This window comes from Canis lupus, chromosome 14, assembly GCF_011100685.1.
Source record: "Canis lupus familiaris isolate Mischka breed German Shepherd chromosome 14, alternate assembly UU_Cfam_GSD_1.0, whole genome shotgun sequence".
In the NCBI taxonomy this organism is placed as follows: Eukaryota; Metazoa; Chordata; class Mammalia; order Carnivora; family Canidae; genus Canis; species Canis lupus.
The window spans coordinates 32,261,437-32,287,884 of NC_049235.1; the positions used below are offsets into that span (position 1 = coordinate 32,261,437).

A 26,448-nucleotide genomic window follows, 5' to 3' on the forward strand; every position below is an offset into this window, starting at 1 on the left:
GTGAGGAATTTTGAGGACTGTTGTATCCATATCGATGAAAGATACTAGTCTGTAGTCTCCTTTTCTAGTTTATTTATTTTTTAGAAAGATTTTTTTTTAATGATTTTATTTATTTATTCATGAGAGACAGAGGCAAAGAGAGAGGCAGAGGAAGGAGAAGCAAGCTCCATGCAAGGAACCCGATGTGGAACTCAATCCCGAAACTCCGGGATCACGTCCTGAGCCAAAGGCAGACACTCAACCATTGAGCCACCCAGGTGTCCCTCCTTTTTTAGTTTAAGGTAAAAATGTAAACTGCCATTTTGCGATCTTTCTTCTAACTAGGCATTTAAAGCAACATATTTCCCTCTAAGTACTGCCATAATTATTTCATCCCACAATTCCTATACATTGTGTTCTTATTTTCAATCAATTCAAAATACCTTCTATATTCCTTCTAATTTCTTTTTGATCCAGAGACTATTCAGAAATGTGATTTAATTTAAATATTTATAGTTTCTCAAATTCCTTCTGTTAATTACTAATTAATTCTACTATGATAAAAGGACATACTTTTTTATGATTTCAATTCTTTTAAATCCAGAGTTGCTTTATAGCCTAGCAAAGGCCATTGTCTATCCTAGACAATGTTCCACGTGAGCTTGAAAATAATATGTATTCTGCTATTGTTAGGGGAAGTATTCTATAGAAGTGCTAGGTCAAGTTGGTTTATAGTGTTCTTCAATTCTTGTATATCTTTGGTCATTTTTCCCTTTGGTCACTTTCTACTAATTATTCTATCAGTTATTGAGTGGGTATTGAAATCTTCAACTATTATTGTTGAATTGTCTATTTCTCCTTTCACTTGTGTCAGGTTTTGTCCTATGTATGTGGAGGTTTTGCTGTTGTGTTTAAAACTGTTTTAACATTCTGATCAACTGACCCTTTTATTATTATAAAATGTTCCTCTATAGTAACAATTTTTCTTTGAAAATCTATTGTTTACTATTAATATAGCCACTCCAGCTCTGTTTTGGTTACTGTTTGCATTATCTTTTCCCATTCTTTTATTTTCAATCTTTAATGTCCTTGAATCTAGCGTGTGTGTGACTTTGAATCTTGACTTTGACATTAGTATTTATGACCTTGGTAAAATTAATTCAATTTTCCAAACATGAGTTTCTTTACCTATAAAATAAGGATAGTAATATACAAAAAGACTTTTACCAGGATTAAATGAGACAATATTTGCAAGTAGCTGTGCCTAGTATGAGTAATGAATATTCATAAGCATTAAAAAATTATTACTATTACTAATGACTACCAAAGAAGATAAGAATATGGTAACAAAAATAGAGCCTCACCTTTTCTGATAAATACTGTTCATATATTCCAACAGCAGCTGCTCTTAAAAGTCCTTTAGTTTGGTTGGTTTGATGTTTTCCATCTTTCTGACGACTTAATAAAACTTCTAGTTGCTGCTGGGCTGTAACTCGGTATCCTTCCACTGTCATCCAAAAGAAGAGATGTGCTTGACCTCCAGTTTGCTGCATGTAATCTACCGAACAAAACCCATAACAACACAGATATTAATGTCAAACATTTTGGGTGCATGTAGCCACATGATAAGTTAACAAGAATTAAAGTTTCAAATACTCAAAATTCTACATTTTCAAACTGCTTAAGTAAATACTTGAGGTAAAGAATACTCACATCACAAATTGGTTAGGTTAATAAGACCGTAATTATGCAAAACACACAAATGGATGCACATTTTTAAAATCTCATTTTCCATGATAAAATTTCTAGAAGATAAAACTGCTATGGAAGGTTTCATCAGAAAAAACTACATCAGTAACATTCAGCTTCTGTTCTCAGTAAAGATTAATTATAATACTAATATTTCTACAAATATTAAAAGTAAAGATTGGGATCTTCAACAAGCCATAAATTTATGTTTTTGGTCATGAAAATGAAGATTCGAATCAGGGAGGTTTACTGAAAATGTCCTCCAGATAAAAGCAATTTTGATGCATGGCTTATCACTGAACAATGCAGAGGTTAGGTAAGGGGCACTGACTCACCATACAGTCAAAATTCCCTTATAACTCCTGACTCCCCAAAACCATAACTACTAATAATCTACTACTGACTGGAAATCTTACTAATTACATAAATAGTTAATTAACACATATAACATTTTGTATGTACTGTATTCTTAAAGTAAGCTAAAGAAAGCGTTACTAAGAGAATAAGGACAATATATTTATTTTCCTATATTGTATTTATTGAATAAAATCCATGTATAAATAAATGAATCTGTGCAACTCAATTCCATGTTGTTCAAGGGTTAGCTATAATATTAATAAAATTAGTAAATTTTATATATATTAAAATGATATAAAAACAAATTCCTTCCCCTATTCGTGCACAAAATGAGACGTTATAAACAGTGTGTGTTGCTGATAAAGTGCACTTTCTCAAATATTTAAATTCATAGAATCTCCTAGAATTTAAATAAGCAATTTAACAAATGCACATTAAGTTATAATAAGCATTTCTTTCCTTCTAAACAAAATATATCTCAACCTCTATGATTTCCGAAAAAGGGACACTTCAGAGAATGAAGAATGGAAAAAAGACATATTTAGCATGCTTAATATGAGGTATTTAAAGTGTAATAATATTTACAATTATTAAAAATTTTAAGGGGTATATTATTTTCATAAAATGGATTTACCTACCCATAAAAAATTGTAGTGCAACATTGTCCACAAGAATGCTGTCCAAGGGGACTGTGCAAAGTTTCCCAAAGTTTGCTGCCAGTTTCACAGTATTTATTTCCTACAAATAAAAGTAAATGGAGGTTAATATTTCATCTATTCACTCAGTAGGTAAAAAATCTTTACATAAATATAAAAATATTAAACTAAAATGGAATAAAGTTTTTTTCCTTCTCAGTCATGTGGGTTCCCAAGAGTCTCAGCCTACAGAACTCCCTAGTTATTTGAAGAGCTACTTAGTGAATATGCATTCAAAGTATGAAAAGCATTCATTTCTTTCAATACAAAATAATTTTCTCTATCTACATATTCCAAATGAAAATGAACATTTTAGGAGCTAAAGGAGATGTCTGGAATGCTTACAATGTCCAAGAATAAGTAAATTCCAGCATTTTCAAGTAGAGACTGAAGTCTATACACTGAGAAAACAAAATATTCCAAAAAAGTAATTTTGCTTCTAACAGAGTAAAAACTCTGCAATCTTCTATAGAAAATATGTTTCTTCTCAGACTACCTAAGTAGTAAATTATATTTAGTTTTCAAATATAACAAGGTAACTACATACAGATGAAAAAAAAAAAGTTCAAAATTAAGAGCATCTACATCTTAAGCACTGTGCTATGTACATTATACATATTACTTATTTATTCTACACAATAATCCCATTGGATAAATAACACCTACCCCACTTAACAGATAAAAGAAAGCTGAAATCAGATAGGCTGCCTATGATCACAGAGCTGGCAAGAATGACTTCATGTTTTCAAAACCTGCAGCCTCTCCCATAAAACCCATGATGTTTCTGTGAACTGTACTCACCAGTTTCTCTTTATTCTTAAATCCTTATCTCACAACCCTCTATTTAAAAAAGAAGATCAGAAGATTTTTCTGCAAGTTAGACAGGCCACCTTAATTAGGGGCAGATCCTAAATTAGATGTAGATAGTACATAAAGGAGAATGAAGAGAACTTGAGTAAAGGAAAAAACTTCCTCTCTAATTAGTATTTCCCTTCATATAAATACTGTATAATAATAGATAACTGAATTACAATGTCTGGCATAAAGCAACCTAGCATAAGTACATGTTTTCTCCTATCTAAATCCTCTATCTTTGGGGGATCCCTGGGTGGCTCAGTGGTTCAGCACCTGCCTTTGGCCCGGGGCGTGATCCTGGAGTCCCAGGATCAAGTCCCATATTGGGCTCCCGGCATGGAGCCTGCTTCTCCCTCTGTCTGTGTCTCTGCCTCTCTCTCTCTCTCTATGTCTATCATGAATAAATAAATAAAATCTTAAAAAAAAAATAAAAACAAAAATAAAAATAAAAATAAATCCTCTATCTTCAAACTTACAACTTCTTTCTCTTTCCCAAAAGCAGCTCTACAGATATGGAATGCACAAGACTATTCACTATAACTTTATTTGTAATAAAAAAGATAAAGGGCCTTCTAAGATTTCAAGATGAGTAGTATGGTTAAAAAACTTCATCTCTGTGGAGATTCTGATTGTTCTTCCCAAGAAAAAATACTATTTGACCCGAGCTACTAAAAAGGTAAAGTTTGATATTCAAAATAGAATTGATGGGCTTCAAAAAAGATATCTAAATTTTCAAGGGATTTGCTATCAAAATGTGTCTGGACACTGGGGTGCCTACCTAGGTGGCTCAGTCAGTTGAGCATCCAGCTCTTGATTTCAGCTCAGGTCATATTCTCAGGGTCCTGGGATCAAGGCTTACTTTGGGCTTCATACCCAGCAGGGAGTCATCTTAAGGATTTGCTCTCTCTCTCTCTGTCCCTCCCCCCGTTCATGCAAACACTCTCACAAAATAAATACAAAATCTTAAAAAAAAAAAAAAAAAAAAGGGTGTCTAAACAAACAGATTTTAAAAATAATGACGCTGAAAAATCACTCTAAGGCCTAAATAAGGTAAACTAATGAAAGAAACAATAAGCATAAGTAAAACTGTATCATTCAGCTATATTGAATGTACGTGGGTATATAATTTTAAAATACAGTTAACTGAAACAAAGACATACATAAATGTACGCTCAGGTATATGTACACTCAGGTATACGTACACTCAGGTATACAACAAATGTGGGCCTCAAGAAATGGGAGTTAATTAATCCAGCAACTAAACTCGAGATTTATAAAACTAAGTCTTCTATTCCTTAAGAAATTTAAATACATTGCAAAATTACAGCCCCAGAGAATCATAATAAATTTCCAAACTAGAAAACCAGCCAAAAAAAAAAAAAAACACTAGACTACACTAAAAACCAAGGTAGTAAAAAGTGCTCTTTTCTACTTTCAAGATCCAAATCTCTGATCTTCTTTAGGGTAAAACCTCTCCAAAGAGCTACCTATAACCACTGTTTCTAATTCATCTCTTCTCATTTTCTCCTGGAGGAGCTCCAATCAAGGGTATCTCTCCATTACTCCAAAATGTTATCAGATCACCAATATCCCCTAGTGGCAAATCTAATGTTCAATTCTAAGTCTTTATCTTACTCAACTTATTAGTAACCTTTGACATGACATGACCTCTCACTTCTTTAAAAACTTTCTATACTTGGCTTCTAGAATACCACAGTCCCAGGTTTTCCTTCAATTTTACCAGCCACCTCCTCTGTTTCCTTTAGCTAAATCTTCCACTTTTCTTGAACTCAAGTAACTATACTGCCTCTAGACTAAGTCCTTGGTTATCTCCCTACTTATACTCACTTTCTTAGGTAACTTCATTCAGTCTCTTTACTTTAAATAAACATCTAATAATCCTGAGACCTTCAAAGTTTAGGTCTATCACCAATCTTCCCTTTGACTACAGTTTTACCAACTAGTAGGTCTCTATGATTGTCAAACAGGGATTGCAAACTAAAACATCTAAAATTCGATTCTATCTTCCAAACCTCTTTCCTGTATTATCCATTTTAGTAAACAGCAACACTATTCATGTAGCTGCTTAGGTCAAAAACTCTAGGAATCCTCCTTGAGTCCTTTTTATTTTTCTTTCTCACTCAATATTTAATCTATTAGCAAATCTGTTAGTACTATATCCAGTCTCCAATTACGTCTCACAACCTCTGCAGATATCTCTTACTGGCCTAAAGCAATAGTCTCCTGAATGATCTCTCGGTCTCCATTCTTGTCCCCCACCAACTCCACCCCAATCTAAACATCACAAAGAGCTCAGTAATCATTTTAACTCATAAATCAGATAATGCCATTTGCTAGCACAAATCTCCAAGAGATTCCCATCACAATTAGAATTTTTTAAAAATCTTACTACGGTACAAAAACCATATATGATCTAACCCTCACGATTCTTCTCCAATTTCATTCCTCCTATCATTCCTTCTCATTCATTCCAGACCAGCCATGCTGACTTACTCTAACTCACCAAGCACTTTATCTCAGTGCCTTTGCATATGCTTTTTACCTCTACCTAAAAAATTAATCTATAAAAAACAATTCTCAAGTCTCTCTCATTATTCTATCAGATTTCTCTTAGTTCAAATGTTACCAAATCACTTAGCATCTATCTAAAACATTCCTAGACATTCTGTATCTTTCTTCTTTGCTTTGGCATTTTTTTTATATTTTACTTGTTTTTAACATTTTTAACATATTATTTATTGGTTTATTTTTTTATTCTGCAACTAAAATATAAGTTCTATGAAGAGAGTTAGGTCCATCTAATATGTTGCCCAATGTATAAAACTATGTAAGTGGTTAATTTTGAATAAAAAATTAAGAGATGAATAAATAAATCAATAAAAAAATCTTTAATTATTGCAGCATTTTTCAGGAAGTGTTTTAATCCCTTTACCTTTTTTTAACAAATACTTAAAATATAGTGTATGAGAGAAATTTTTTCCACAAGTCCTTTGGTGGAGGGTTACACTGGTTAATATCCCACTTCTTATCATTTGCTAGATATTTAAGTTATAGAGTATTTTTAACTAAACATTAATTTGAAAGTACTTTACTTACTTTGCCTGACTGCAACCGCTGTATTCTTGAGTCACATACTTTCTTTACAAATAATAAGCTATTTATTTGATTCTTGATAGTGTTGATATCTAAATACAAACAAATTAATTATGAGCTAGTGGTAATGTTATTTATGAAATACTTCAAACATGTACATACCATAATTTAACATAATAACTAATGAACAGAGTAATTATTTAATAAAAGAAATAATCTGGAATTTTATAGTGAATATATTTAATTAAAATTAAACCATTCCTATTATTTTTACTTTGGAGATAATTACACTATTAATAGCCTCACATTCAGAAAATTATATTTTCTTAGCTTTCTTTCTTAGCACATGTCAACATAATAAGAAAGATTTAGATTTAGGTAAGGCGAAAATAACTAATAGCATAAAATGACATTTAGGTAAATTAAAGTTTTGGTTAAAGATACACTAATGATTAAATAAGTAAACATTTCTGTACTTAAATTACTCACCATCACCGACTGTATCTAGAGATCGAAGATACTGTAATTCTTCTGCTGCCTTATCTCTGACTGCTTCTAGCTCTCCAATATTATCACTCAATTTAATAATGTTCATAAAGGCCTCATAGTTGCAATTAGAATCACGGATCTGAAAACCAAGTTTAAAAAAAAACAAGTGAGAGAGGGACTTGTTTAGTAAGGAAAAAAAGAAACTTTAGTGCCTACCATGTGCTGGGTAGACACAACCATATAGCAAGTGTTTGTGTCAGTGCTTTTAAGAAAATAAAATGAAAATCTCTGTACTTATGGTCCCAAAGAAAGAGGAGTAGAAGATGAGATTAGTGGCAATGGAAGGCAAATCTGGTAGGGTACAGTACATGTTATAGCTTTCATTCTGAGTGGAATGAAAAGTTACTGGAGGGTTTTAAACAGAAGAGTGGCATTCTCCGACCTAAATCGAACAGAATCAATGTGATGACATAAATAATTCTGTTGGTTTTTTTTTTTTTTTTTCTCTATCCATGTGCTATTTAAGAACTGGAATGGAAGCTGACAGCTGAGCTGAATTTAACCAGAGTGTGGTTTCACCAAGTAAATAACAAAGACAAAAAGTACTTGAGGATATTATGAAGTGACTAACCACTATCACTGCCAAAAAAAACATAAATAAAGCAGTAAGGGAAGGTATGAAAGGTAGTAGACTTGGGATATTGTCCATTCTCTACAAGGAGTCACAGAACTGAGGACTGTTTCAGTCTAGAACTAGAGAAAAACTAGCTAATAAGCACAGGAAAAGATGCTCAATATCATTAATCATCAGGCATATTCAAGTTAACCACAACAAAATGGCAATGCCAAATGTTCATTAGAATGTGGAAAGATAAGAACTCTCAAATGGTGCTAGGGAAGTGCAAAATTAGAACAAAACTTTAGAAGACTACTCGGTAATTTCTGACACTTAATGTAAATTTTACTTCAATGGTAGGTTATTAAAGACCTGCTTTTTCTACGAATACATTAAGAAACAAACAGCTGTCCACTTATCTGCTCTAGTTGAAGATAACAATATGAGGTAATCTATTCCCACAGTAAGAGACAAGGCTTATCCTTAATTAGTTTGTATTTAAAAAATAAACCATAAAAATATATAGGAAAAAAATAATTCGTAATCCCAAGAATGAGAGATAAACATAACATTCAAGTGAATAAGCATTCTTTTCTGTACCAAACGTAAGACTATACAGAATTAAATTGTGATTAAATTTCCTATAAAACATCCATTTTTGTGTTATAAAAAATTTCTTAAATCATAATACTCATTTCATTACTGAAATGTTTTTAAATTTTATGTTTTCTTATTTCTTAAAAAATTACTTTTTTATTATATAACCAATACTTCCAGAAGTGAAATACATAAACAAAAGAAAAATTAATTAGATATTTTTAAAGATTATTTAGTTATTAGAGAGAGAGAGAGAGAGAGACAGCACAAGCCAGGGAGAAGGGTAGGGGGAGAGGGAAAAGCAGACTCCCCACTGAACAGGAAAGCCAGATGCAGGGCTCAACCCCAGGACCCTGGGATCACACCTAAGCCTAAGGCACATGCTTAACAGACTAAGCCACTAAAGCACCCCCAAAAGAGAAAAATTAAAACATTCATAATCTTATCTTTCTATTAAGATTTCAAATAGTATATATACTATCTGAATTATATCATTAATAAAAATATAATTACTTAAATAATTAGTTTTAAAAAGCAGTAACTACACACATCACTTTGTTATCCTTTTCACATAAAAAATATATACATCTTTTTATATTCAAGATACACTACCATCATTCTTTTTAATGGTTGCATGTATTGTATTAATATGCCATAATCTATTATATTAATCCTCTATGCAGAATACTTAAATTGCTTTCAATTTTTTAGTTTTGCCTTTTTCTTTTTCTTTTTTTTTAAGATTTTATTTACTCATGAGAGATGCAGAGAGGCAGAGACATAGGCAGAGGGAGAAGCAGGCTCCCTGCATGGAGCCTGACGTAGGACTCGATCCTGGGACTCCAGGATCATGCCTGAGCCAAAGGCAGAACCTCAACCGCTGAGCCACTGAGGCGTCCCAGTTTTGCCCTTAAATGTAGATTATTTAACTCTTTATCACTTTAGAATAAACTTCATGAGTAGAACTCCTAACCAAATGATATGCATTTTAAAATTTTTAATTAGGCAGATCTGCATTTTTTTTTTAATTTTTATTTATTTATGATAGTTACAGAGAGAGAGAGAGGCAGAGACACAGGCAGAGGGAGAAGCAGGCTCCATGCACCGGGAGCCCGATGTGGGACTCGATCCCGGGTCTCCAGGATCGCGCCCTGGGCCAAAGGCAGGCGCCAAACCGCTGCGCCACCCAGGGATCCCGTGATCTGCATATTTTAAAAATACGATTTGGTAGAGCCTAACAGGATGCTAAAAAAAAATGACAAATGAAAAGAAGAATCAAGTTATGTGACCTTCAATCAAGTTATGTGACCTCCATAAAATGATTTAGGAATACAAAGCTAACAAAACAATTTCTGCCTGCAGGTAACCCACAAACTGGTAGGAAAGACAAATATTGCTGCAGCAACAATGAAACAATGTCAAGTTTGATAATGGCTACTAGAAACAAAAAATAAAGTATTTCTTTCCTAAGAAAGCTAGACTGAGTTAATGGAAGACAACTGTGGAGAAGAAATTCCATTTTAAGAAAATGAATCAAGGATCTAGAAGTATATATCAAAGAATCCCCAGCAATCGCCCATTTACAACTCTTCCTTGACTATAAATTTATTGAGGGAAAGCATATATACCACACACAAAAATAATTAGACCTAGTAAATTTAGTAATCACTATAACCCTTTGATATATTTAATGGATGAGAAAACTCTGACTTAAAGAAAAAACTAGCGACTTATACACACATTAAGCAACTTAAACAAATCTAGAACACCCATCCTCTCATTCTCTGTACAGTGTTCCTTACACTATACTTTCCTACACTATATGGTATAAAAATGTAAATCCACATGCTATTTAAGCAGTTCAGACCACAACCTGTGTTTAAAACCTAATAGCAGCTTTTAAAATTACTCAGGCAGTAAAATAATTGTTTTTAATTTAAATAAATACTAACAACATCTAAATTGTAACAGAATTATCTTAACAACAAACTTCTTTAAAAGAATTTGGCTAGTTCATTCAACATATGAGCAAACAGAAATACTAGAAATACAAAGATTATCTTTAAACACATTTTTTCCTAATTCTTTAATAAATTATTGCTTGATCATCCTGATCTCCAAATACTATTTCTGAATTTTAAAAGACTGTTTTAAAAACAGAGTTGTAATTTTAGAAAGTACATACCATCCATATGATATATTGATTAATATAATCAGGATCACTGAGTTGATTTATTAATGGAAGAAGAATTCCTCGTGCAAGAATTTCCTGGACAAAAATTATTAAAAACAAAAATAAATTTAACCTAATATATTTCTTAAATCGTTAGCATAATGTAAATAATAACACAATGCTTTTACTTAAGAAAGGTATGATACATGTAAATTTGATAACCAACACAATCTCATAGAAAGATGAACTAATGCACGTCAGTTAAAATAAATGAAATGAAGCTACCTATATCAAACTGGATACATACAATGGCATGAAGTTGAGTGGAAAAAAGCAAAAGGGTATCTCTAGTATGTTAGCATTTATGTCAATTTTTAAAGGGAAAACGTGGCACCATATGCAAGTATGAATTCCTACGTCTATATTAAAAGTATAAAACTTTTCTTTTGTTTCATAATTATTTTCTTTTCTTCACATCTTTTTCTTTTTCCAGTAATCTCTATGCCCAATATGGGGATCAAACTCATGACCCCACAATCAAGAGCAGCATGCTCTACCAAGTGAGCTAACCAGGCACCTCTTATTATTTTTTTATTTTTATTAATTAATTTATTTTTTAAGTAATCTCTACATCTCAATGTGGGGTAGTTCTAATAACTTTCTGAAGTGTCTTTTGAGACATCTTATAGCCTCAAATTAGAAGGAATTGTTTTTTCTTTCAAGATTAGCTTTAGTCTCCAACTTTGAAAAAATTATTTAATTTATATAATTCCTTCCTTCAAACTGTCTCGGGCCACATATGCTCATAATGTACTCTGTAAGGAGAAAATCCATAAACAAAACTATGTTTTTTGAAAGTTTTTTACAAAATAAGAAAAAAACATGTGGGAAGAATTTTGAATGTGGTGCTTATTAGTCTGTGAAAATTACTTTGATCTTCTAATTTGCCTCATGAAAGGGTTTGGTTAGTCAAGATGTAATCATATGACTCAACAATTCCTATACAGGTTCTAAGTAGCCATTTCCATATAATTTCTACTTTAAGACAAGCACCAGTTGTCAAATATGAAGGCTAAAAAGTTACAAAGTCATTGAGGCCATGAATCTTTAAATAAAACATGGTAACAGAAAGAAAGCAGAGATGATTAAATAGCAATTATTGCAGACAAATGCTATGATTTGTACAATCCATATAAAGGAAAGAAGTAAGAACTCTTTAATCTGTTATTTAGTCTGAACAAAAACATCTTTTGGGTAAACTTGAATTACCAACAAACGAACACTGATAAAGAATTATCAAGTTAAAAAAAAAAGAATTATCAAGTTTAAAGAGAAAAGCCTGATTTGTTGAATGCAGGACTCTATAATTATAGACAAATTCAACCAATAAAGAAATGAAATATTGGTCTAAAAGAGCAATCTACAGCAAAACATATTTGCTCTTTAAACAATCCTACTTGTTTTAAACTATAACCACATGTAACAAGGCAGATCTTCATTCATGTCTCCCAGGAGTCAGCTTACTCTTCAAGGAGCTGCAGTAGTTTATGTACACAAAGAGCAAGAAGGGCAAATAAGCCTCCTCTTATTAAAACTAATTCTCTGATTGGATATGTGCTATGTGCCAGGTACCATCATAACCACGAGGTAGATAATGATGATACAGACATGGCCTGTGTCTTAATGGGCCTTACAGTACTAATGGAGGAAAGAAGCATCAAGTAAGTAAACACAAAAACCAAATTATAATTTTTAAATATGGTAAATGCTATGAGGGAAAATAACTGTGTACTTACCTATAGCAATAGGAAATTATGAGGGGAATCTTAGAATGAGTGGTCAGGGGAGGCATCTCTTAGGAAGTGAGGTATGAGGGGTGAATACAATTTAGCCAAAAGAATAAGTGGAATCATTCTAAGCAGGAAAAAAGTTTGCAATGGCCCTATGGTGGGGAGAAAATGGCATTTGTGGAGAAACCAGTACAGGGGGAATACAGTGACTGCACGGTACAAAGGCTGGAGAGGTAAACAAAGCCACATCATGCATGGCCTTGCAAACCTCTGGAAGAACTCGAGATGTGAAATATTTGCTGGATGGTCATAGCATTTAATAGCATGAAGAAGGGACTAAAAGGCAACACAGGACATGGAAACAAGAATAAGATTTCCATTTGGACATTTAAAGTTTAAAAGGGCGGTGAGCCAATCGAATGGCAATTTCAGTGGGCAGCTGGTCAGAGGAGCCTGGAGCTCAGAAGGAAAGTCTGAACTAAAGATATAAATTTGAAGTCACTGGCACTTGCATGGTATTTAAAGCCACAGGAATAGGTGAGCAAGAAGAGGGCCCAGAACTAATTTAAAGTTGAATACAAGACCAGTTAAAGCATATAAAAATGACTAAAAAGGAGACCAAAGGAGGAAAAAAATCAGGACAGTGAGGACATGTAACCCAAGAAAAGACAAAATTTCAAGAAGGAAAAGATTGTCAGCCATGTGAAAGTTGCTGAGACACTGCCCAGCAGTGGCTGGCTAGCCTACCGGGTAGACAAAGATTCTGCTGCCAAATACAAAACCTTCCTTCAGTGGTAGATGTGAATTCAGTGATAGACATGTATTTACCAGCCTTGATAATGACTAGCCCAAATAATGGGTCTTAACAATACATATCTTAACGCAAATATCAGACATATCCTATCAAAATCAAGCATTTTCTACTCAATTCACAGTACCACTACCCTACTTATATAAGTGTGCTGAACTTGACTTAGGTAGGTACCAAGAAATTGTGTACTATTGCTTAAATAATAACATACAAGCATCAAAGCACACCTTAGGAATTCGTATCTATTTTGCTGGACGGAAGACTAAGAAGATCCTAAGCATTCATTTTCATATAAATTAGAAACTTTGATTTTACCCATTCAACCAGCATAAGGGTTGTAGCTAAGTAGCATTTCTCCATCATAACCAGCAGTCAAAACAAAAATGTTATTCCTCTACATCTATATATAGAACTCTATTCCAATGTCTATATAGAAGGAATAATAAGTCCAAGAATACGGTTCTCATCCCAACTCATTTTCTAATTGTAAGAAGCAGAATCTTAGCTGCCTAACTGCCTTTTTTTTAAAGTTTCTATCCAGAAGTGTTATTTTAATTAGCCTTATTTCGGTATAGTTATAGGTAAAACTATATTCCAGTATGGGAAGAGGTAAAACTATATTAAGTAAAATTTAAAACATATCTTTATTATAACCAAAATCCCAATACCTAACTCTAAATCAGGTAGTTCTCAAATATTGTCTAGGGACCTTTGGGGGATATAAGAAGTGCACAGTGATATTTTCAAAAAGGAACATGATGGTGTGATGGTATCAATCAACTAATGGAATGTGTGCTTGTATACTCTTGCCTTTCAAAATTTCTTAATTTTAATTTATAACACAGTAAATATTGATAAATAAAGCCCATGTAAACAAAAGCTCTTTGAGGTCCTAAGTAACTTTTAAGAATTTAACAGGGTCCAGAAACCAAATATTTTGAGGATTACTACTCTAAGTTTCTTTATACCCATTTATTTGATATGAGTTTAAACTTACCCTGACAAAGTATCGCATGATCTTGTTCTGGAAATCTCCAGGAGGTAGCAATAAATATAGTAAGACCTCACACAAATCCCTTAGAAATCCTAGAAATGAAAAAGGTAGCTATAATAACATTAGAAAATATCAAATCTCCACCTATTTGTGATTAAAAACACATGAAGGCAGAAATAAGTAGCTTCCTGTTTATATATAGCAGCTTATTATTTTAATAATTAGTACAAATCAGTATTCATTAAATTTTTTCATTCATTAAACTAATATATTTCATTCTGCTCATCTTTATCTTTTGAATCGAGAAACTTCAATTATAAAAGTGTTCTCCCCAAAACAATTTTAGTTGTACCAATTTTAGTTTATTCTACACTTCTACTACACAGTATCTTTGCATACTTAGAAGTTATTTGCATATTCTAAAGTATACCTGACAAGAAAGAATCTCCATTATCTTGATAGGTAATAACAAAAGAAAAAGTGTATGCTCTTCTATTTTACTAATACATGAGGGCTCGATTTATATAGAAGTACTGCACATCACTATATCTATTTCTTATACTTAGTTATTATTTCATGTCAGTGCTAATGAAATGGCAATTAAAAACTGAACTGCACAGTAAATATGAAAAGAAGAGGGCAGCCCTGGTGGCTAAGCAGTTTAGCATCGCCTTCAGCCCAGGGCGTGATCCTGGAGACCCGGGATCGAGTCCCATGTCAGGCTCCCGGTGCATGGAGCCTGCTTCTCCCTCTGCCTGTGTCTCTGCCTCTCTCTCTCTCTCTGTGTCTCTCATGAATAAATAAATAAAATTAAAAAAAAGAAGAAGAAGAAAAAAAGGAGGGGAGAGGAAAAGAAAGGAAAACAAATAGTAGAGCACATTTTAAAAATCAAGGAAGACAATTTCCACAACTAGAAATACTTCTCTGTAGTTTTTCATATGCTAACACTTCCTGGGAATGTAATTATATAGCTGATCCTTTTCATCAAAAACGTGCCAAGTAGCAAAGACTCTTTCTGAGAGACTGCAAAACTAGGAAAACATAACCTCCTCAACTAAAGCTTATCCAGTCTAACCTCTCACAAAGAAAAGCCACGCCCATTCGACTCCATAAACTATATTTAAAATATTTATACTCATTCTCTTAGAAAATATTTTAGGATATACAGGTATACTCTTGAAGAATTGACAAATTCAAAGAGAAAATAAATTACCATAGGTCATAAAAAGTAAATTTACAATGATAAAATATTTGTGCTTGCTATATTTTAAAAGAGAAATAATTTTTAATCACCACCTTTTAATTTTAAAGATGACCTTTCAAGAAGAGAAAATCTGGAAAATACTTTTAAGAATTAAAAAATAAGGTGAATAGTGACACTGTCTATACCATGCTACCTATCCTGTAAGTATAATTTCACCCTTTACCCTTATTTTGTTCCCAGCTTTGCTAACTTGTCTCTAACCAATCTGAATAGTCACTGTTATCCAAAGAGTTAAATTGAAAAGAAAACCTTCTTCATCTTTGGGAGAAGTGCACACTAAATCGCGGCAAACATCCTTCTCCATTTCAACTTCAACTTCAAAGAAGGTATCCACAAGATCTTCCGCTGTACCTGTACAAAGAAAAGAACAAAACATACAGAATGATAAAGAAAGACAGATTTTAAAGTCCTAATTTTCAAAGGGAATAAAGATATTACCTTTTGCTTGTTCATCTTTCTCTGTTATCTTCTGTTGAGCCTTTCTGAATACTCGTAGGTGTGTGCCAAAATCATCTACAATGCGTGTAGTAAAATAAGGTTGCCAGTCTATTTCTTTTGACCTTATAAAAAACACATTACATAAAAGCATTATACAAATGCTTTTTAATCAAAGAGTATAAATTCATTTTAATGACTCCTAAATAACAGGATTATCAGAGACTGAATTTATTCATACTGAGATTTTGTTTACTTAATTACTCTTACATCTTAGCCCTTCCTTTTCACATAACCCAAGGTATATCAAATCTAGTTGACAAAGTAGCTGAACAATATTATTTGAAGTATTTCATGTGCCTAAGGCTTATTATCTAAGTGCTTAAAATATAAAGAAAAAAATTTTTCTGGTTAAACCTAAAATAAGTCTGACAACAGGTATATTGGGTAATTTCTCACCTCAGACAGAGTATACATTAGGGATTCAGAATGTTTTTGCTTGCTTTTATTTTATTTTTTAAGATTTTTATTATTTATTTATTCATGAGAGACAAAGAGAGAGAGGCAAAGACACAGGCAGAGGGAGAAGCAGGCTCCATGCAGGGAGCCCTGAGACTTCAGGATCACACCCTGGGCCAAAGGCAGGGGCCAAACCGTTGAGCCATCCAGGGATCCCGTTTTTGCTTGTTTTTAAAAGAGCATTTGAGACATTTCTTGGTTCCTTCTGAATGCTTTCTGAATTCTCTATATTCTTCTCTTTAGTTATGTAGCCCAAGTTCTGAACAAAATTTCTTTGGTATGAGTCTAAGTGGTTTCTGTTTGCAGATACTACAACTTAAAAACTTAACCACTCAAAATAATTATAGTCACACAGAAATGGCTTAAAGTATGATACATACTACCCATGAAAAAAGTGATTACTAATTTTATTAAGTTACCTATTATTCTATCTTAAAAGGAACAAATCTCAAGAAACACTGCTAATTTAGTACATCAGTGAAACAGATAACAAAGAAAACAGATAAGCCAAAAAGAGTTTACACTTCTCCTTGGACTAAGTGATATTTTTAAATAAATGTTTTTTTCAGTCCAATTTTCCTTAAATTAGCACCCAAATTAATTTGCCTTTTTAGGAACATACCAAATAGGTAAAAGAATCTATTCATGAAGATGCTGGCCAATAGAGAAGCAAAGAAAAAACATACTATAATTTGCTATGTTATTTACATACATACATACATACATAATAAAAAAGCTAGTGAATGAATTAACTTGATTATTGTCACATTTTGAGAGAAAACTTGAAGTTGATGATGGCATCGAGGAACATAACAGATGCCTGTTTTCAAATAAAAACACGTTATTTACACTCAATATTTTTATATGCACTTTTTGTTACATATGTGGGAATAAACAGTAAATTATTAAGTACATGAACACAAAAACAAATTAACATTAAAAAGGGAACCTGCAGTCAGGGATCTGAGGAGTTAACATTACTTAGATTACTTTAAGTGCCATAGTATATAAGCATATACTAACTTTGGTAATAATACTCAGCCTCAACAAAAAGCCGAAAATAAAAACTTAAATCTAGCAGTCTCTAGAGTATTCTCTTATTAAAAAAAAAAAAATCATAATTTGTATACATATCTTTCAAAACTCTTTACATGAATTATTTGTACAAAATCATCCACATCTAAAAATTTTACAACAGAATTCAGTTGGTATAATTCATTACTATATACCAACTGAATAATACTAATTTATTACTCATTTTATCCATAAAAGGGTCATTCTAACAAATTTAGAAGAAAGCTGAATAAATAATTTTTCAAACTACATCTGTTTTGCTTTGTAGTATAATGCTGATTACATAATTTACTGAAATTTTCAAACAAAATAAAATTTACTAATTTTAGAAGGCATTTTAAACCCATCTCAACTCATTAGAGAAGATATAACATTGAAAATAAGTGAAGGGCAGAAACCGTGGCGCAGCGGCTTAGCGCCACCAGCAGTCTGGGTTGTGATCCTGGAGACCTGGGATCGAGTCCCACGTCAGGCTCCCTGCATGGAGCCTGCTTCTCCCTCTGCCTGTGTCTCCGACTCTCTCTCTCTCTCTCTCTCTCTCATTCTCTCTGAATAAAATCTTAAAAAAAAAATAAGTGAAAATAAACAAGCAATGCAAATACATAAAATTCATTTTAAATTTAAAATAGGGATTTCTACTTTCAATATACAAGTATGTTGAGGGTGGAGAAAACCAGTAACAACAGTATTCTGTATCTCCACCCAAGATCATTATTTTCCCTTTGCTTGACTCACTTCCACTGAATATGTGCTAATTTAAGTCTTAAAGGAACTTTTCTAGGTTAGGAAGATAAAAATAGTAGTACATCGCTTCCCTTTGTAAACTAGGAAAACATCTACTAACAATTTCTAGTGTTTGTCTTAACATAATTTGAAAATATTCTGATGACAGTGAAGTACTTCCTAAAATTAGAGGATTATGATAAATATCTAGTAAGTGAACCATGAATATAAAAATCAATTAAAGAGTCATTCAATTTACAGCCACACTTTCTTCTATTTATCCACATGTAGCTTTCTATTAGAGCTCTTAGTATCAATTATTCTTGAATTATGCCTATAGTCATCCACACTCTTTTTCTTTTAAGGTTTATTTATTTTAGAAAGAGAAAGAGCACATATCCTAGCACAAGAGTGGAGGGAGGCAAAGGGAGAGGGAGAAAGAGAATCCCAACCAGCCTCCACACCAAGCACAGAGCAAATCAAGAGTTGGATGTTAACTGACTAAGCCATCCAGGCACCTTTATTGTCAAGGCTCTTTTTCACTTTGTTTAAAGTATTATTCCCCCGCATGATTCCTACTCTAATAAAAAAAAAAAAAAAACAATAAATCCTATTACCTATACCTTCATTTTATTACTACTGTAAACTTTCCTTTCCTCAACTTAAATACAGGAGAGCGTTATTTCCTATATGACCAAGAGAATAATATATTCTAACCCTACCTTGAAAATCTAATATTTATAGCAGACCCCTGAAGCTTACGTATCTTGACAGAATTGCAAGAATTATGAAAGTTAACTAGGAATGCAAACAAGTAATGAAGTTTCATTAAAGTACAAGAGCAAAAACCAAACTATAAAGTATATCTCTCTGAATATGTATTTTCATGCCTTTATCTCCATCCCTAATGCCAGCATTCTATTTCTAGCCTTTTATTTTACTTTATTAATTTTTTTACTGGAGTTCAATTTGCCAACATATAGCATAACACCCAGTGCTCATCCCGCCAAGTGCCCCCCTCAGTGCCTGTCACCCAGTCACCCCAACGCCCCACCCACCTCCCTTTCCACTACCCCTTGTTCGTTTCTGAGTTAGGTGTCTCTCGTGTTTTGTCGCCCTCACTGATATTTTCACTCATTTTCTCTCCTTTCCCTTTATTCCCTTTCATTAATTTTTATATTCCCCAAATGAATGAGACCATATAATGTTTGTCCTTCTCTGATTTTCTTATTTCACTCAGCATAATACCCTCCAGTTCCATCCACGTCGAAGCAAATAGTGGGTATTTGTCATTTCTAATGGCTGAGTAATATTCCATTGTATACATATACCACATCTTCTTTATCCATTCATCTTTTGATTCTAGCCTTTTATTTTAGATGGTCTCCCACATCTACCTTTCTCTCCCCTCCATTCTGTTTTCCATAGAGCAGCCAGAGTGATCGTTTCAAAAATACAAACATGATAGTACAAAATAAGAGATTCAAAAACCCTTCAAGAAGTCCCTTTAGATCTAAGGGCTAAGCATGAATACTTTCTCTAAGACCTTGCATACCCAGGACAACCATGCTTACTTCCTCATCACCATCTGTTCTACCCTCTTCTTTCCTTTCTGTTCTGCTAACTCACAGGCTTTCTTTCCATTTCTCACATATGCCCCTTATCTCAGAGCCTCTGGACAAGCTAATCCCTCTGCCAAGTTTGCTCACCCTTGCCCACTTTTCACACATTTCCCTTCTCTCCCCACATTCACTTAACAATTCCCACTTACTTTAGAGTTTACCTAAAATGTCTATTCCACATGGCAGCCTTCATTGCCCCTTATCCCTCTCTCTCTCTGCCATATGCTTTCAGACTAGGTATGGATCTCCAGTTATACACTCTCACAGTACCAATTTTTTTCACTTTTTAGAGCACTTAAAACCTAGAGTTAAATAATCCAACTGCTAGAGATAAATTCAACTGCTGAGATAAAAATCCTAGGAAGCCAGAGACTTTGTCTGTTTTATTCTGTGTTCATTTTATCCACAGTGCTATCTCACATGGCTAAATAATGTATTGAACATTGGAGACACTCAATAGATATTGATTTACTGATTCCTCTTTCAGGGTCAAAACACTGTAAGTAGGTGCCTAGAGAAATGCAACATGAGATGCACATAACGGTTTCCTCTTTACTTCTTAAAGTTCTGCAAAAGAATATAAAGTAAGGAGCCCTTTTTACCTTTCTAAATCCCCAAGCTACTTAATGCTAATACCAAAAATATGCAATAAATATCCCAAATATATAGGCGGACAATGAGATTATATAAATTACTTCACTGGTCCCATCTATGCTAAGCAGTGTACAGCTCATCATCAGTAATGCAAAAAACACACCAAAATCACTAAGTATTTCTCTAAAAGAGCACTGGATTGGCTACTATGTCTTTAATTCAAGTAAAAGATTCACCATTTCATTTGTTGTGAAATTCAGCAAGTCACATCACTTCCCTGAGTTTGTTTTCTCTAAGGACATTTAGAGCTTTAAGAATCCATGATTGTATTACCTGAATACCCATTGTAGCATGTGCAACACACACACATACACACACGGACATATTACATGGAAAACTGATAACTGGTTAGTAAATCAAAATATCTGACCAAAAGAGGGAATCATGAATATATCTCATTTTAACTTAAATCATATAAATCTTTCAATATAAGACTAAGACCTTTTATTTGACTAAGGTTTTGCCAAGTGATATTAATGCAGCTTTTGTCACATTACAACACTGCAACAGTTATGGTGGCCAGTTTCTTTTCAATGGCATGACAACTAAAGACATTTGTGAACAAATCTGAATGCAGAGTCCTTCAGGACTTTACACCAATATTTCATCTGCACACCTGATTGTTTCTGCACATCTGACTCAACTGCAATCTATTTAGCAACTAGCTTGAGTAAAATTTCAAAACCAATGACTTAGTTTTTATAGAAACTACCTTGCCATTCACGTACTTCTTCCAACTATGTAGGAATAAATTAAATGATGATTATAATAAAAAGTATAACTGGTATACATGGGTTCAGAAACAAATACAACTTTTTTTATCATGCTTGGTCAACTTTCTCCTCTAAATCACACATGTTCAACTCACCCTATGGACCAAGTGCATCAGATTTTCTGGGGGCAGGACCCAGAAACCTAAAGCTTAAAAGATGGGAACAGAAGTGGACAGAAGTACTACAAAGTAGTTTCTTCACCTAGCTTTAATGCCAGGTGCATGAGTCTGTATGAGTGTGTCTTCCACAGGGAATGGAGAATACTGGCTAACTGAAGTAATTAAGAGAACTGCTACTACAGTAGTGAATCGGAACCATGGCAAAAGTAGCTTAAAATTTTGTTGACGATAACCACACACAAAAGTAGAGGTAAATTAAGCAATATGTTGTAATTTTAAAGGATTAAGAGACCACACTTAAAACAAGTCTTAATGAATATAAATCAAACAAGAGAAAAAAAGGATATAGGAATGAATAAAAGAAGAGTGAGCATGGGGATCCCTGGGTGGCGCAGCGGTTTGGCGCCTGCCTTTGGCCCAGGGCGCGATCCTGGAGACCCGGGGTCGAATCCCACGTCAGGCTTGCTGCATGGAGCCTGCTTCTCCCTCTGCCTATGTCTCTGCCTCTCTCTCTCTCTCTCTCTCTCTGGGTGACTATCATAAATAAATAAAAATTAAAAAAAAAAAGAAGAGTGAGCATGGTATATGCAAGGATCACCATGTAGTAGACTTACCTGACTAAAGACATGGGTAGCTGTTTAGCAGTAAACGTAATCTTCCCATTCTTGGCAGAATACTTTTCCTACAAAAGGTCTTTTATATCAAAATGATAACAGTAAAAACTGACTTCTCATAGAAACAATCCTATAATAAATGTTATGTTCCTGACATCACGCTATTTTTTCTCAGAAATGACTAAGACCGTATTTGAAAACAGTAAGAATGGCACTGTACACTGTATAGTGCAGATATGTAGACATATACGCACACGTACATATTTAAAGACGTTTTAAAGATATATTAATCAATAAAGGAAATAACCAATCACATAAATTTATAATAATATGTATTAATTTCCTAGGAGTTCATTTTCTATATAAAAATTAGGTATTTTTAAAAATCTCTACTGTAGTAAAATTCCTAGTTTTTCTGGATATATTTTAATAAGCAAGCAATTTTGAGAATTTTTTATTTTTTTTGTCTGCTAAAGAATCCCTTCTTCCTTTAGCCATTGTATCAGGCACTAACCTTCCCCCTAACAATTCATTATTAGAAAGGATATACTCTAAAATACATAAACCTTGTTTCCATTCTTCAGGAGACTTTGAGGGAACACTTAGTTACAGTATCATGTTTCAGCCTGAAATTTAATTCAAGCATATTTTTAGGCACAGGAATGTTGTGAGGGAAAAAAATAAGACTGTAAAGTAAGTAATAGATTTAACTTTTTTTCCACAACATTCCTGAAGTTACATGAAATTTTCTATTGCTCTCTATCATAATCCTCAAATACATATGGAAAATTCCTCTTTTATAAGAGCTAAATTAGCAACCACATAAGGAAATAAGCCTCACTCCCTGGTGATTAAAAACCTGTCTGCTCCCTTCACTGGCTGCACCTCTTCCCAGTTGGGGGAGAAAATAAAAGTGGAAGAGCCAATTACGCACCTCTCTTTTCTAGTTCCACATTCAGTGACTTCCTGGTGACAGCTTAAAATCAACCATGGTGGAAATATTTACACTTCAGAAAACTTACAGTAGACTTCTAAAACTACAAATTTATTGTTTTCTGCATTCTGTAAGGATAGCATCATCTGGATAATCAAATAAAAATTTTTAAATTTTCACTAATATATGATTTAACCATCAAGAAAAGATTAGTCTACTAAATGTCTCCTATGTCTGAAGTCAAGCACAGAAATATAACAAATGTTATATTTATTTCTGACCATATAGAAATATAATACAAGGTATAAAAGCTTTATTATCATCCTATTCTAAAACCTACTAGTAAAACAATAGACTAGAGAAGTACTTTAATTCCTAAGTAAATTAAATCTAATTAGCAACATCAGACACTATAAAAAACAACTCCCCAAATGGTATTCAAAATGTAAGGTGTGACAGAATATGTGAGTGCGTGTTTTGAGGACAAGCTATGACTAGAAAAATAAAATAAAATAAAATTTAAAAAAAACAAGGTTAGTACCAACCTCACCAGGGAGTCCTAGTATTTTAGAATTTCAAGGGATCTGAAATAATTACAAGTCCCTATCACCGCAGAGTCAGACTTTACTCATTCTAGATTACATAGCTAGTGACATCAAGGTTTTGCTTAAAAAAATAAATCAAGGTTCTTAATTTTCAATCCAGTGTTTTCTTTACTGTACCTTAACGAGAACACAAAATCTCCTGACTCTTAAAGTTATAAACAAATTGGAAAAATGGAGAAAAATTTTAGGTTGCAGTTTTATATAACAATATTAAAGGAAATGGTATTTAGTGAACTATAACACTACATAAGAAGTCCAGTTCTACATCCTGTGCTCCAATACCTCAGAAGTTAAAGATCCAGATGTTCTAAAGGATGTGGATCTCAGAATACATGAACAACTAAGAGAAATACACATAAAGCACACTCACCTAGTTTAGAGGTTGAGTGTAAAGAACAGATTGCTGGAAGCCTTAATCAATCTACAGGAAAGGAAAAAAAATAAACAACCTAGGGCTAAGTGTGCATCCTCTTACGTATAGTGTTAAGAATTAAAAAATTCAAGTAATGGGATCCCTGGGTGGCGCAGCGGTTTGGCGCCTGCCTTTGGCCCAGGGCGCGATCCTGGAGACCCGGGATCGAATCCCACGTCGGGCTCCCGGTGCATGGAGCCTGCTTCTCCCTCTGCCTGTGTCTCTGCCTCTCTCTCTCTCTGTGACTATCATAAATAAATAAAAATTTAAAAAAAATTTATAAAAAAAAAAAAATTCAAGTAATGCTTAACTATTTTAATAAACAAAACTGCTAGTAAAATGTACCTGACAAATGAAAACATTCCTAGACCCAACATTAAAATGTATTAAAATTCTGTGGGGAAAAAATATGCAAAAGTCATAAATGGGAATTCAATCAACAAGAATTTATTGACTATTCACTATTTCATCACATACAAAAAAACCTATATATTAAGCATTAGTTTCCAGATCACTGTCCAAAGAAATAAAGGGATAGTGGCTGCCTATACAAAACACATCATCTACAGTTGAAAAAGATGATTCTTACGCGTTCATAAGCAAAAAAAAATAAAAAATAAAAAAAAAAATAAAACAGAGCAACAAGAGAATTAATTTAGTTTAAAAAACGCCATCCTCGGTATCTTTATTGCTCACTACCAAATGTTTCTGTCTCTGGCTATAAAAGTAATACATTCTCATTTTGTAAAGTGTAACTTCCTTCTTTTGTTTTCAGCATCAGTTATAATCAGCCATGAATCCACAATCCAAAGATCAGTTAATATTTTAGCATATTTCCCATTAGTCTCTTTGCTTTGCATACATATTTACAGGTTTTTACTACATAGCTAAAATCATACACTATTTTGCATGATTTTTATTCTAATATATTTCCTATCTGTTTAACAATACTTCCTAAACTTAATGACTACAATACTATTTCAGGGATCAGAAAACTTGTTCTCTAATGAGCCAAAGAGCAACTATTTTAGGCTTTGCAACCACACTATCTGGGTCACAATTAGTCTACTCTGCCATTGTGGTACAAAAGCAGCCATGGACAAAAATACAAACAAATCAGTGTGACTGTCCAATAAAATTCTATTTACAAAACCTGACTATAGTACCCTCCATTTAATAATAAAATTACAAATAACCTAATTTAAAAATGGGGAAAAGATCTGAATAGACATTGTCTAAAGAAGCTATATAAATGACTCAAGCATATGAAAAGATGCTCAATATCATTACCTATCGGGGAAATGCAAATCAAAACCATAAGGAAATGCCAATTTACACCCACTAGGATGGCAGTAACTCAAAAGACAGATTCAAAAAATCATGGGGCACCTGGCTGGCTAAGTCAGAAGAACATGTGACTCTTGATCTCAAGGTCGTGAGTTCAAGCCCCATGTGGGGTACAGAGATTACTTAAATAAAACTTGAAGAAAAAAAGATAAAAGCAAGTATAAGTAAGGATGTGGAGAAAATGGAAGCATCGTAATATAGTGTTGGTGAGAATATCCAGCTACTTTGAAAATCAATTTGCAGAGGATCCCTGGGTGGCTCAGCGGTTTAGCGCCTGCCTTTGGCCCAGGGTGTGATCCTGGAGTCCCGGGATCGAGTCCCATGTCGGGCTCCTGGCATGGAGCCTGCTTCTCCCTCCTCCTGAGTCTCTGCCTCTCTCTCTCTCGCTCTCTCTCTCTATGTCTATCATAAATAAATAAATAAATCTTTAAAAAAAAAAAAGAAAGAAAATCAATTTGCAGTTCTTCAAAAATTAAAGAGTGATAAGACATAGAAATTCTATTCCTATATTTCCAAAAGAAATGAAAACATTTTGCCATTTACAAGGAAAACTTGTAAAGTGACAAGAGTGTACAACTTTACTGTTGCAAATGTCCATTATTTGAATTGTGTCTGCCTTTTGGACAAGTCTAGAAACAGATGATCTATTACTTCTATAGCAAAAAGTTGTAAGAAAAATGGTTAAACTTTCAGAACATATCCCCCATCGTTGCAAAAAGAGTGCTATCATTAGTATTACAACCACTGCATGTACTAGGAACCTACACAACCATACTTCCTCCTCCTACGGGAAAACCCTTTAGGAAGAACACAGTGCATCTACTAGGAACCTACATAACCATACTTCCTCCTCCTACAGGAAAACCCATTATATCTCCTTCCTGCTAACCTTGGGGCTAAGGAGAACAGAGATGTAGGAACACAGTTGCCACATTTCACACCTATGATCAAGGTTCCTTGATCACTTGTATTTCCTTGTGGCTTCTACCACACTAATCTTATCCCCGTTCTCAGAACTTTGCTCTTTTCTACTATATCCTTCATCCCTTTCTCTATCCCACATATCCATTCTTGAAGATCAGCTTTAACCTCAATCCACATGAGGTCTTCCTCGGTTATTCTGGTCCATTTTAC

At 33.5% G+C, this 26,448-nt stretch overlaps 1 protein-coding gene across 8 annotated transcripts in view; it reads right to left on the bottom strand.

Moving 5' to 3' along the window:
* Nucleotides 1-26,448, bottom strand: part of SNX13 (sorting nexin 13) — a 179,882-nt gene that overhangs the window by 101,475 nt on the left and 51,959 nt on the right. For 7 of the 8 annotated variants that reach the window (XM_038557025.1, XM_038557024.1, XM_038557022.1 and 4 more), the window contains 8 exons: nucleotides 15,922-16,043; nucleotides 15,733-15,834; nucleotides 14,223-14,311; nucleotides 10,637-10,720; nucleotides 7,239-7,377; nucleotides 6,753-6,841; nucleotides 2,724-2,823; nucleotides 1,344-1,537 (listed from right to left, as the gene is read on the bottom strand). In XM_038557025.1, the coding sequence (XP_038412953.1) occupies nucleotides 1,344-1,537; nucleotides 2,724-2,823; nucleotides 6,753-6,841; nucleotides 7,239-7,377; nucleotides 10,637-10,720; nucleotides 14,223-14,311; nucleotides 15,733-15,834; nucleotides 15,922-16,043 (919 nt within the window). Of the gene's footprint in view, nucleotides 1-1,343; nucleotides 1,538-2,723; nucleotides 2,824-6,752; nucleotides 6,842-7,238; nucleotides 7,378-10,636; nucleotides 10,721-14,222; nucleotides 14,312-15,732; nucleotides 15,835-15,921; nucleotides 16,044-22,016; nucleotides 22,079-26,448 lie in introns of all 8 variants that reach the window. The other variant, XM_038557026.1, reaches the window with a different exon arrangement.